The 13,988-nt window shown below is 33.7% G+C and overlaps 1 protein-coding gene across 2 annotated transcripts in view; it reads right to left on the bottom strand.

Annotated features, from left to right (window-relative positions):
- Positions 1–1,209: 1,209 nt before the first annotated feature.
- Positions 1,210–13,988, bottom strand: part of LOC140435083 (myrosinase 1-like) — a 33,692-nt gene continuing 20,913 nt past the window's right edge. For both annotated transcript variants that reach the window (XM_072523784.1, XM_072523785.1), the window contains exons 5-8: positions 11,712–12,011; positions 6,944–7,081; positions 2,849–2,952; positions 1,210–1,636 (exon numbers count right to left, since the gene is read on the bottom strand). In XM_072523784.1, the coding sequence (XP_072379885.1) occupies positions 1,339–1,636; positions 2,849–2,952; positions 6,944–7,081; positions 11,712–12,011 (840 nt within the window). In that variant the 3' untranslated portion in view covers positions 1,210–1,338. The remainder of the gene's footprint in view (positions 1,637–2,848; positions 2,953–6,943; positions 7,082–11,711; positions 12,012–13,988) is intronic.

Below are 13,988 nucleotides of genomic sequence, written 5' to 3'. Positions count from 1 at the left end.
AAATAGACTTTCTGGGATTCTTTTTCCAGCGGAAGCCTATTTCTTTTAAAAGTTTCCATAACGTACTTCGACTCATTTCTGGGTAATCCTTATCATCTCGAACTGAGACAAGAACTTTATCCAATGTTGGAAATTCTTGTCTAAAGAAGAATTCATGCACTTTCCGTCGAAGTCCTTCTTTAAAATGATATTCTATTTGAAATTTTGGTTTCCCTGGAGCATTACGTGGCATTTGAAAACTACCACATTTCTCTTCTTTAATAACTCTGTAAATCGTAGATTTCCCAACACCAAGTGTATTGCTAACTAACTCAACGGTCTCATCAACACTTTCACATAAACGTTTGTCTGTAAATGATTTAAAACAATTAAATATTAATGTTTTTTCATTAACTGTTAAAGGACCAATTTTTCGGCGTTTACACGGCACTTCCAAATTTTCCATAACACTAGTATACACAATAAACTGCACCTTGCAACTGAAGTACCTACTTTTAGTGAACTGTTAAGAATTTTGAATACGCCACTTGGACCTTCCTATATACAAAATGGAAAAACCCACTATCACATTTTCTGTGGAATAAGTTTAGAAGGTAATTATCTAGTCAATTACTGTCGTAGATTCCTGGAATTAAAGAATTAAATGTTTAATTGTTGAAACCCTTACTTCGTGGAATGCACTCATTTCAGATAAAATAAAACGTTTTATTTTATCTAAAGAATTAAACTTTATTTTGCAAATAGGCAAAGAATTAAACTTTATTTTGCAAATAGATAAAATAAAACGTTTTATTTTATCTAAAGAATTAAACTTTATTTTGCAAATAGGTAGGTACTTATTAAACTTTTATTGGTTATATATAACCAATAAAATAAACATCTTACATTTCTTGCAAATTCATTAGTACCTGTTAACCTCCATCACTCCGACACTGGCAACCTTATTTAGGGATTAGTAATTCTCACAACTGTTGTATTCTATTCTGCTCCAACCTTTATACCTGGTGGTCATACTCAATTTAAAATTGTTTTCCTATATACTTCTGTAAACTTGTTGACAAATATCTGTTTTTCATTGAGTCACCCGTATCAACAGTTTAGGGATTTGCATACATAATTTATTGTTTTATTACTCTCTCATACATAAAAAATAGAATATGATTCTTAATATCGCTTTTTAACTTCTTAATAAATTTTATTAAAAGCAGGTATCTTTCAATAATTTATTCATTTTTAAAAATAACTAATAATAACAATGATAAACTTCAACATTTACAGATAATAACACAACAATTAAGTAATCACTAATACTTGAAGAATACTGCAGAATATTTTCCTTTAACAACTTTTGTCATTACGTCGTTTAATATTGCCTCTAACGCCGTTATTATTGCATAAAGAATTTGGTCTTTTTGGATTTTTGTAGTTTTTATTTCCAACGTGTTTATGCCATAAAGAAACGTTAGTACTTGGTGTCCATTTCGGAAGTGGCACTGGGACTGATCTGTATTTACTTGGGTTACCGCAAGAGAGCGTTTTTTCTTTAGATAATTTTTTTGCAAATCCCACAGATTCTTTAGGATGCCTGGTTCTGTTTGAATCTTTAAAATCAACATGGTATAACCCAAAGTGGGAACTAAAAAATAAAATGTTTTATAATTTAAAATGACATGATTTAAAATATGTTAACAAAAATGATTTTGACTATATATATATATATATATATATATATATATATATATATATATATATATATATATATATATATATGTATATACAAACAACACAGTTTATTAGGGATGCAGTCAGAAGGTTTGGCCGGGACTTTTGGTCTAGCTCTCGGAATTGTTTTATTCCTTCTTTAAGAGACATAGTCGTTGAGATTATTTATATAAAGCTATGACACTCAACATTAATAACACACATATAAAATATAACATATAAAATAATGAACAAAATACATTTTAAAATTTAGTTATGATAGTAAAAATTTTTCGTTTGTGACATCTTTTAAAGGTGTGTTTTAACTGAGTTAAGAGTTAAAACACACCGTTAAAAGATGTCACAAACGAAAAATTTTTACTATCATAACTAAATTTTGAAATGTATTTTGTTTTCGAGTTTTCGACATCCTCTTCGATGTCTCCTTCAGGGTTTCCGAGGTCTCAGCCTCCCCAGCCCCCAGACACTACTACACTAATCACTATTCAGTGCAGACTTCGGAAGCCCTGAAGAAGACATCGAAGAGGATGTCGAAAGCTCGGCGCAATGATAATCGACGCGGTTTAACCCGGACGACTGGTTTATTGTACTAACCGTGGAAACCTTTCGGAATATATATATATATATATATGTATATATATTTATATGTTTGATCGACCATATTATTGAACATACCCGCGAGGAAATCTTGTCCATTAAGTTGCAGTGGATGTAAGTAGAAGCAATTAAAAGGTAAATTTGGAACACAGCCAACTTCTAGCATGATATAGAAGAAATATTAAAAGAAACTCAAGGTAAAACTTGGTATTTCCTATTTCAGTGTAGAGGAGGGAACTCGTAAAATATTATTAAGCAAAAAATAAGCTACTAAGTAAATAGCTTGGTTAGGTGTCAAGGAACACGAGCGTTTATCGAAACGAACATTTCACCAGAGCTATAAAATCTATTTCTAAGAACAGAGCTGACTTATCTTCAAAACCTTAGTCAATCTATTTTTTATTGTTCTTTATCATTAGATGTTATAAAAACTTATATCTAGTCTAGTTTTGAGTATTCTCTTCTGCGTGTTCACTTAAGTATTTTAATAAGCATATAAGATTAAACATTTTATAATGATATTCATTACCCGTAACCATTAAACCATTCAAAATTATCCATTAGACTCCAGTATATGATTCCTATAACGTTAACTCCATCATCCATAGCGTCAAGGATGTTGCAAAAATATTCCTAAAAATAATATAAATATTATTTATTTTTGTTATCAAATCAAAAGTTTTTACATCATATTTATAAAAATTTATAATTTTATTACGGAAAAAATTCAGTACAACAGATCACATCCAAACACCTAGATATGTAATAGATACTACAAACTACAATACGAAACTAAGTTTAGCATTTGTAGGCGATTGCAAGGTTTAGCAAACTCTACGACGCAATGATACGACCAGTCTTAATACGGTGTAGAATCTTGTACAAACAGTGGTGAAAACATGCTAGGATGTTTTTAGAGGAAAATAGTGAGGAGAATTTACATAGCCATGAATGACATGGTGTATGAAAAAGACGATAAAACTTGAACGATGCAGATCATACCAGAAATCAGATATCATCAAATGAATAAGAAATTTCAGAGTAGTAGAACATGTAACATAGATGGAACATATTGCTTCAGTAAAAAAAATATTCTTTGAGAGACCCATATGGTAGAGAAGGAGAGGAATATGCAAGATAAGATTTCTTAATAAGCGTCAAAGCTATAGCATTTTAACACTTATTTATTACTGTTTGTTAGTCAGGTTCTCTGAACCATTGTTTTGTAGGGTTTTATTTGTGTATTTCTCAATATAATTGTGGATTTAAGGAGAAGATTGAGACCAAAATAGCATCTGTTGGCCGTGCAAATTATATGGTTTATCTCTGCGGTAGTATTATTTTGAGTGTTAAGGAAGGCTCCCATGTGTACAAATTCGTTCACTGCTTGGATGACGTCATTTTATATATTAAGTGGTCGTAGGATTTGTGATTGCGAGTTTATGTTCATATACTTCGTTTTGTTGGTGTTTATTATTAAACCCATTTTTATAGCTGATTCTTTTAATGCTACACACGCCTCTGCAGCGTTTTCCGTTCTCCCAACAATATTGATGTCATTAGCATAGGCAAGGATTTGCACTGATTTATTATATATTGAACCAATGTTTGTGATTTGTGATGTACGTATTACTTTCTCCACAGCTAGATTGAAAAGTATACAGGAGAGAGGGTCTCCTTGACGCAGTCCTTTATTTATTTTAAAAGGTTCAGATACTTCCCCCTGAATTCGCTTTCTCCATTCAACTTTTTCAAGAGTTAGTTTTGTTAAATTTACCAACTGATTTGGTTTTCCTAGCTCTTTCATCGCTTTGAACATTTCTCTTCTATTCACAGAGTCGTAGGCTGCTTTGTAGTCTATAAATATGTATTAGGTATCAATGACATATTCCAGTGTTTTTTCTGCCTAGTATTTTCTTACTATCCGTTCTACATATAGTGCCATATGGTGAAAAATATTTTATACTCTGCATTTAGAAGCGTAATTCCTCTTTGGTTAGAGCATTCAAAGATATCTTCTTTTTTGTGTACGGTGCAAAGTATTCCGATATTATAATCATTGGGGAAGGAAGCTGTAATTCCATATGGTATCGCGTCCACCTTCTTTATATAGTTAATATGGAAGATTATTTATTCCGGGTGATTTGTTTCTGGCTAGTTTTTTAAATACGTCTTTAATTTCAAGAATCGTTGGTGATTCCTCTTTCCTCTCGTCTCTTCCTCTTACCTCATCTCTTTTGTCTTCCAGGTTTTCTTCTTCTTGCTCTATATTAAGTGCCTGGTTCAACTATTCTACCTATTTATTTAATACATCTTTCCTTGCTAATAGGTAGCCATTCTGACTTCTGCATTGTCTTGTGATTGCCTTGAAGAATTCTTTTCTGTTGATGTAAATTTTCTTATAGAATGCTCTAAATTGTTTCTCTTTGTTGAAGTTTTCTTTATATATAAGTTCCTTAGGTATTTAAGTGGTTTCGCTTTTTATGTATCCTCTTTTCTTCTCTTCGCTTTGTCTGGTAATTTTCTAAAGTTGTTCCAGTTCTTCGAGTAAGCATCTTTCTGTATGCTTCATTTTTTTGTTGCATTCTTGCATTCGTCGTGAAACCAATGATTTTTACGGGCACAAATATTTCTGTTCCTATTTCATCTTTGGCTGCTGCTTTAATGTTTTCCTTTATTCTGGTCCAATAGGAGTCTATATCTGTCTGGCCTTCTTTATTTACATTTTGATTCCTTAGCCTATTGGTGATGTTTTCCGAGTACCGTTCTGCAATTGTCGCATCTCTCAGCTTTTGTACATTCGATTTTTTTATCCATTTTATTTTCTCTGCAAGTGTTTGAAATTCTAGCCCTCAATGTTAAGATCACTAGGTAATAATCTGGGTCTATGTTTGCACCTCTAATAAATTCTCCAGTTTATTATGACTGTTTCATAATAAGCAGTGCTGATGCTAAGTTTATCAGTCGTAATCAATTATCGCTACTGTTGTTATGTATTTTTGTACTTTGCTTTCTTATCGTGGGCATGAACATTCGCTTTCGTCCTATTCTTGCATTTATGTCACCTAATATAATTTTAATATCATTTCTGGGACATCTTCTGTAAGCTTGCTCTAAGTTTTCGAAGAACTGTTTTTTATTTCCTCTGGTTTGTCATTAGTTAGGGCATGTGTATTGATCAAATAGCATATTTATTGACTGCAGGATTTAAAGTCAATAATAAAGAATTGTGTTCTATGGTTTACAAAAAATCCCACCCCATCCACGTATTTCCTGTAGTGCTAAAACATCTACTTTACACGTGTACACTATGTCTAGTAAATATGTGAGTGCGCCAGTACGGTACAGAGTTCGGGTATTCCACGTTACTAATCTTAATTCCTTTTTTCATTTGCAGAGTCGTCGTTGTTCGAACGAGTTCCGTCCAAATAATAGTTCCTGAGGTTCTGTAACATATACTTTTTTACAGGAATATGTTGTCGACCTCTATCCTAACTTCCAACCAGAGACTCTTATGTTTGGGTTGCCATACCTTAGCCTGTTTTGGTTCGCGGTTGGTATTTTATTACTCAGCTACCCACCGGTCCTAGGACCAGTTAGCTCCACACGGATTTTAAATATATACGCGTATAATACAAGCCGTTCTGAATCCGACAAATTTTCCCATCTTTAAGAGAAACTTAGAAAAATAAGCTATGTAAGAGTCGTTACAGATTGATTTGAACAGATTTAATTTTTGCCTCTGTGTACGTTGAGTACTTGAGTTACTTTTTATAAACTTCACCCTCGATAGTTCGTTTTCTCCTCTGAATACTTTGAGAATCTAAATTACATATTAGGTGTGACACCAAAAAGGAAATGGCGGTCTTGGAGGATATTAAGCTCGACTTTATCTTAGAAAAGAAAGTAAGAACACAAAGTTGACGTAATTATATCAAAGAAGCAATGAGAGCAAAGATCTTTGAGGAGGCAATATTAAATAATTTTAAAACACGGAAAAGTGTTATAGAGGCAGTAACAGTCGTAGCGAACCCTCATAAATGTTTTTTTTTTTATTTCGAATTAACGTGTCTCCACATCTTTGGTCATTGACACGGGATCAAAGATTTACAACAGTACCTACAGAGTTTTGATACAGAGTTTACAATAGTAAAGAATAACAATATTATGTAAATTATATTTTGTTAAACAACTGTGTAGTCTTTAAGAAGTCTATTAGCTCTCTGAGTCGGATTGAACAGTTCAGAAGTTCTTTTAAACTGTGGATGATATTGTTGGCAATGCGAGTGGCCTGGTAGTGTTGGCACTCTGTGAGGATGTGCTTGACGGTACTAGGATGAGATAATTTTTTGTCTTGGCACAAAGGTTGTAGGATCTGTGGGATTGAAAGTATATATCTGGGCGAGTTTCCGAGTCCAGGTGTTGGCGAAGTCACAAGATTAAATACAGGGTTAGCCAGATTCGATGAAATTCATTCGGACAGCAGTGTTGTGAACAGAGTTTAACGATTGTAATAAATTATTGGATGCGGACAAGTAAACTATATCTCATAAATGTTAATATGATTAAAAGTTATTTTATTTCTTCCCAAAAACTGCATTAAATATTTTTTACATTTACTCACTGTGTAAAAATCGATTCTATCTTGATCATTAAGATAAGTACCATTGTCGCTCATTCCTATTTCAGTTATTAGAATATTTTGGTTTCCATATGTCTTTTTAATCCATCTCAAAACTTTAAAAGCACCGCTAGGAACGATCTAAAATAAAAATAAAATATATAACACGTTTACAAGCAATATAGAAAATAAAATAGACACAATATCTTGCGTCACAATGATTTATTCATTAGTAGAGACAAAAAGAAAATAACTGTATTAGTATAGTATTATTATCACTATTGCACTCTGTCCAGTACTGTAGCTCCGACTCTAATACCGTCATCCTTTATATGATTTCTTAGTTTTCTACAGGATGTAGATCTAGTTAGTTTTCATAATGTTGAGATTTATTTCATACTGATCATAGATCTAGCTTTATTAGATTTTGAAGGTACTTATTACAGTTAGACAGTACTAAGATATCATCGGAATATCTAATGTTGTACACGTTTATGCCATTTACTACAATAACATCAGTTATCACCATTATGGCTTCCTTTAATGTTTCCTCTAAATATAAGTTAAAAACTAGAGGTAAGAGTACGCATCCTAGTCTCACACCTTTTTTTTAAATATACTTTATCCAATGGTTCTTGTTCAAATCTTATTCTTGCACTTGATATCGGTATAGATTATTAATTAGTTGTACGTCTCTGTTGTCAATGTCATTTGATTTCAATAGTTCTAACATTTTGTTATGTCGGGCAAGCTTTTTCAAAATCAGTCGAGCAGATATTACAATAAATGTTACGTAGAAGAAAATGATTATAGCGAAAGTTTAAGTTTCCATAAATTAAACTAAAAAAACTGTTAGTACAGTATGGATAAACTGCGAGTATGTTTATATTTTTGTTTCTTCATATCAGTCGATGAGGCGCGACACTATTGCATCACATAATCATTAAATTCGATTTATACTCTTTGAAAAGGTAATAAGTTTAAGACTTAAAACTGCGTAAATATTTTTATTTTATTTTTATTTTTAATTTATTTATTTTTATCATACTAACTTCTTCTTTGGGTACCGTGTCCGTATTTAGACGTTGGCCGTCATCATGTTTACAATTTCCTGAAACCTTTCTCTGTCGGCTGCTGCGCGAAATAACTCTTCTACTGTGGAACCACAAAATTGTCTAATATTACGCAGCCATGAAAGTTTCTTTCGACCAATCCATCTCTTTCCTTCCACTTTTCCTTGTATTATAAGGCAAAGTAGATGGTATTTAGGTTCTCTAATTATATGGCCGAAGTATTCTGTTTTTCTCCTCTTTATGGTGTTTATGAGCAGACGTTCTGAATTGATCATTTGAAGAACATCTTCATTGGAAGTGTGCGAAACCCACGATAGCTTTAGGATTCGTCTATAGCACCACAATTCGAATGCTTCTAACTTTTGTTTAGCATTGTGTTTTTTACGTCGATGTCTCACAACCATACAATAGGATGGACCACACATAACATTTCAGGACCTTCTTACGAATATTCATCGCCAGGTTTCTGTTGCATAAAACTGGTTTTCAGATCATAAAAGTCTTACGTGATATTTCGATCCTGGTTATTATCTCTTCATCAGAGTCACAATTTACATTTAACCAGCTGCCAAGGTATTTCGATCTCCTCTCCATTAAGAGAAATCAGACCTTGATCTATATTGATCTTTCCAACTGCCATCCACTTTGTCTTTGAAATGTTGATTTTTAGGCCTCTCCGATAACTTGCTTCACTGACTAGATTTAGTAATGTTCGGAGATCTTGTAAATTTTCTGCAAGAATGGCTGTATCGTCAGCGTATCTAATATTGTTGATTACTTCTCCACCTAGTCTTACTCCCTCTTGTCTGTCATCCAAAGCCTCCCTAAAGATTTCTTCAGAGTACAGATTAAAAAGAGTGGGTGACAAAACACAACCCTGCCGTACTCCACGTTTGATGGATATTTTTTCAGTCGGACTGTCTTCAATTTGGATAGAGGCTAACACCACATATTTTTAAATTTAATCAATTCCAAGTCTCTATTCAGTTAACTAGTTCACTTCATACTATGTACAAGAAATCATTTTTTGCGAAATAATTTAAAAATCAAGCGTTTTTGATAATGTAACGGCTCACGCCTTTTAAGAGCATCTTAAAGACTCAAAATACATCAATTAAAAATTCAACCAAAACTCCCTCTTCTGATTCATTCCAGGGATTAGGTATCTGTTGCCTGTTCTGACATCAAACTTGCCTCCATCTTTTTAAATGTCCTACACTTCTTTCTTTCGGTTTATAATTTAAAATTTATTCTTTTGTTTTTTATTAAACGAGTAGATATTTACTTCTTGCTTTACTTACTCATTTTTGTGTCTAACAGGTATTGTAACGACGTTCTCTCTTTTGAGAAATTTGATTTTGGTAGCTTGGATTGTATAGTCAACTCTTTCTAATAATTTTTCCAGTACAGATTATCAATCTGTAGCTAGGTAAGTGGGATGGTGGGGGTGCCACTATGGAGCCTTCCAACCTGCCTGGATTTCTGCAGGAGTTTTCGATATCTAGTCAGTATATTCTAGTTGTTTTGTAGGCGCCGAAAAATTATAATATTTTTAAGGTATACGAGTACTTCTTCTTCTTCTAATGGCGCTACAACCCTTTGTGAGTCTTGGCCTGCTTAACAATGTTCTTCCATTCTGCCCTGTCGGATACTTTTCTTCGCCACTGCCTGATGTTCATGGTTTTAAGATCCCTCTCTACGTCGTCTATCCATCTTTTACGGGGCCTTCCTCGTGTTCTGTTTCCTTGGGGCTTCCATCTCTGGACTACTTTTACGGCTCGATTATCTGGCATTCTTTCTAGGTGACCAAGCCAGTTTAGCCTTTGTGACTTTACAAATCTGACAATATCTGCGCTCTGCATTGGTTCATCCAGCTCGTGGTTCATTTTAATTCTCCACGAACTATCGCTGCATTGGGTTGGTCCAAATATCTTCCTTAGTATTTTGCGCTCAAATATTCTCAGTTGATTTTCATCAGTGGTTGAGAGGGTCCACGTTTCACATCCATATGTGACCACTGGTCTAATTACTGTTTTGTAGATTCTCAGCTTAGACTCACGATTCAGTAACTTACTTTTCATTAAGTCTTTGTATGCATAAAAGCTCTTATTACCGCTAAGAATCCGTGCTTGTATTTATTGACTGATGTTGTTGTTGTCATTTATTATTGAGCCTAGGTAGGGAAAAGTGGAGGCATATTTGTAGGTATGGTTGTCTACCTTCAGATTCTCATGTTTATTCGATTTTGTGCACTCCATATATTTTGTTTTGCTTTCATTTATATATAGACCAAACGTAGCAGCTTCTCGTTTCAGTTCTATAACTTTTTCGCTTGATACCCTTTTGTTGCGGCTTATTATGGCAACATTATCCACATATGCGCATATTTGCATAGATCTTGTATTAATACAGCCGTTTATATCCAGTTTTCTAACAACAGCTTCTAAAGTTAGATTAAAAAGTGTTGTTGATAAGGCATCCCCTTGTCTAACTCCATTTTCAATATCAAAGGCCTGCGTCATATCACCATCTATTCTCACCATAGCTTTGGAACCCTCCAGAGTCATTCGTATAAGTTTAACCAACTTATTGGGTATCCCTAACATAGATAGTTGCTTTAACATCTTTTGTCGATCTACTCCATCAAACGCCTGTTTGAAATCGATATACAAGTTGTAAATAGGTATTTTATATTCAACACATTTTTCATGTATACCTCTTAACATATGTATTTGGTCTATAGTTGACCTCTTTGGTCTGAAGCCACATTGGTATTCACCAATAATCTTCTCCGAAAACGATTCCAGGCGGCTATATATAATTCCTGATAATATCTTGTAGATGACATTTAAAACTGTTATGCCCCTATAATTTTTGCAGAGTCGTTTGTCTCCCCCTTTGTACATAGGAAGTATGATTCCCACTTTCCAATTTTCTGGGATGACTTCTAGTATCCATATGCGGTCGATTAGTTTATGGATACGCCTCCATAGCGCATGTCCACCAATCTTTATCAGTTCTGCAGTTATTCCATCTGTGCCAGGTACTTTGTTATTTTTTAGATGTTTTATGACGTTTATCGTTTCTTCCAATGTTGGTTGCTCAACTAGTTGTTCTGCTGTGTGGTGAATTATCTCTTCATCTTCGTTTTGTTCTTTTTCTGGGTTCAACAGCTCTTGAAAATGCTCCTTCCACCTTTTCATTATTTTCTCTTTCTCGCTGATAATTGCCCCATTTTTGTCCTTGCAAACTGTTGATCTTGTTATGTATCCTTGGGCGCATTGCTTGATTTCCTTGTAAAATTTTCTAGCCTCTCTTCTGTTATTATAATCTGTAATTTGTTGTATTTTTCTATTCAACATTTTTCTCTTTTTCCTTCTGCATATTTTCTTTGCATCTTTTCTGAGTTCTTGATATGCCGTTCTATTCGATCGGAAATCCCTTTGTAGACATTTCTGTCTAGCTATACGAGTATCTAGGTATACGAGTACTAGAATCCAAATTTTGCTATTTTGAATCAGTTTCTTGATATAAGTCAGCTGAAGTAGTTTTCTTAAATAGACAATTCGTTTATAAACAAACTGGCTGCAACTTAGGTTAAGTATGATAAAACTTCATCGAATAAAAGTTAGGAAAGTTTGAAATATCATTGTTGTAACAGTAATTGCATAAAAAAGAAAATATTTTATATTACATACCACAAATAATCCATTTGATTCTACAACCCATTTAGGATCGAATGAGTCAACAGTTCCAACGTCATTTTGAGAACTAGTTTCATCAAATGGTGCTTCGCTTGCCTCCTCCCTAGCTAACATAGTATAATAATGATTTAATCCCAGAAAATCATGTGTTCCTTTTATTTCTTTTATCTCTTTTTTAGTGAAAGCTGGAAGTCTGGATTTCGTTAAGTTAGCTTTTGCGCTTCTAAAAGCTATTCTGTCTTTCACTACTTTTGGCCAGTCACCATTGAATACGGGATTTAAGTACAAGCCACACTAAAATATACGATGATTAAATAATATATTGAACGAAAAGTCTGTAATCCTTTATAATTGTTATTTAACGTTGATAATAGTTAAATGAAGCTTAAATAATTAAAATTTTTATTGCATGGATACAATAACACCATAAAACCATGAATCTGCAGTAAATCAGAAGCAACCCATTTCAGAAATCAACAGAAAACATGTAGATATCAAAAATAGAGTCAATTGAAAAATCAAGATAATCAAGAAGAAATATTGGAGATAAAATTTACAAGTTACATTAATAATTTGTGATATGAAAGTTTAAATTCATCATTTTTTAAGTAAGTATATTTCAAATGCCTCATATTTATTGCCAAAACTCAAAATCAAAATTTTTTTTTCGAAATCAAAAGTTTTGAAGATTAGGCTGTATTGAGTTTGGCTGAGTTGACCCCAAAAAATCATACGAACAAGCTGAATTTTGCCAAGAATATTAGTTTTTTGATCCCAAAAAGGATGCAAAATTTTTTTTACTTATAAATCGTATTTAACCTATGTAACGTAATTTATGGAATTAAAATCGGATCATTTGGAGGGCCTCAGAAATGTTTTAAAATTATGAACAATTTTTTAGCTTATAAACAAATAGATTATCTCGGTAACTATTAGCTTTAAGTAAATTTAGAAAACGGCGTTGAAAAGGACTCGGTAAGACGTTTCTTATATAAAAAAAAGTTGAATCACGAGTAGGGGTACGAAATTTTCGCAAATAAAAAACATGAATTTTGCATTTACTTTTTTTATAATTACAAAATTTCGCATTTATTTTTAACTACGAGTAAAACAACAAAAAACATTAATTAAAAGCTAAGATCGTTGTAATTTCGACATTCGACTTTTTAAGAGCTGTTCTTCGATCTGTCACTACAATATTCAGGGTGTCTCAGAGTAGATTTTAGTATTTAAACTTACCTTACGCCGACCCTGTTCGAAATTTCTTGGAAACAATACGTCAGCCGTGTAGCCGACACGTGCGGATTTCAGTTACCATGGAACAGTGGACGAAGACACAGCATGCCTACATGGTTGAGGCGTATTTTAAAGCCAACGATTTCTATACAGTTGCTCGGCGGCATTTTTGTGCGCGGTACAATATTATACGCGTTAAAATTTAGAGAAAAAGAGTTGTTACAAATGTGAAACATCCAGGCAAACCAAAAACTATTCGAACTCCTGTCAATATTGGGTTTACTTCGCAAACATGCACAAGCGCTAAATTTGTCTCGCGCTAGTATCCAGCGTATTTTAAAGGATTTAAGTTTTCACCCTTACAAAATTCAGTTCAGCCAATATTTGAAAGAAACTGATCACTTACTGAGGAAAAATTTTTCTGAGGAGATGATGACTCGTTTTTGGGATGACGGTGGCTTAAAAGGGATTATTTTCAGTGACGAGGCTCACTTTCACATTAATGGATATGTCAACAAGCACAATGCTCGCTACTTGTGTCCTGAAAATCCACATGAATTACACCAGAAACAGTTGCATTCAAGAAAGATGACGGTTTGGTGTGGCGTGTCTGCATCGGGGATCATCGGACTCTACTTTTTTGAAGATATTAGGGCTCGCACGCTAACTGACACCAGTGCACTATACACTGCCATGTTGCGGAATTAGCTACGTCCAGAATTGCAAGACGGTGTTACGCCACACACAGCGAACACTTCAATAAACGCCCTAACAGAAATTTTTCCAGGCACACAGATTTCACAAAATGGTGATATCCGTTTTCCCCCAAGATCTCCCGACCTTACTCCTTTAGATCTTTTTCTGTGGGGATATTTAAAGAACATCGTCTACGCTAACCCACCAGCCACCATTGAATAGCTGAAGCAAAATATTCGCAACGCTATTAACAACATTACAGTGAATATGTGTGAGTGCGTCTTTCTCAATTTTCGATCCAGATTGCATGAGTGGTACAAGCGAGATGGTGAACATCTA

This window comes from Diabrotica undecimpunctata, chromosome 2 (assembly GCF_040954645.1).
Source record: "Diabrotica undecimpunctata isolate CICGRU chromosome 2, icDiaUnde3, whole genome shotgun sequence".
NCBI lineage: Eukaryota > Metazoa > Arthropoda > Insecta > Coleoptera > Chrysomelidae > Diabrotica > Diabrotica undecimpunctata.
The sequence above is the reverse complement of the archived record's forward strand: the minus strand, read 5'-3'. Positions and strand labels throughout refer to the sequence as shown.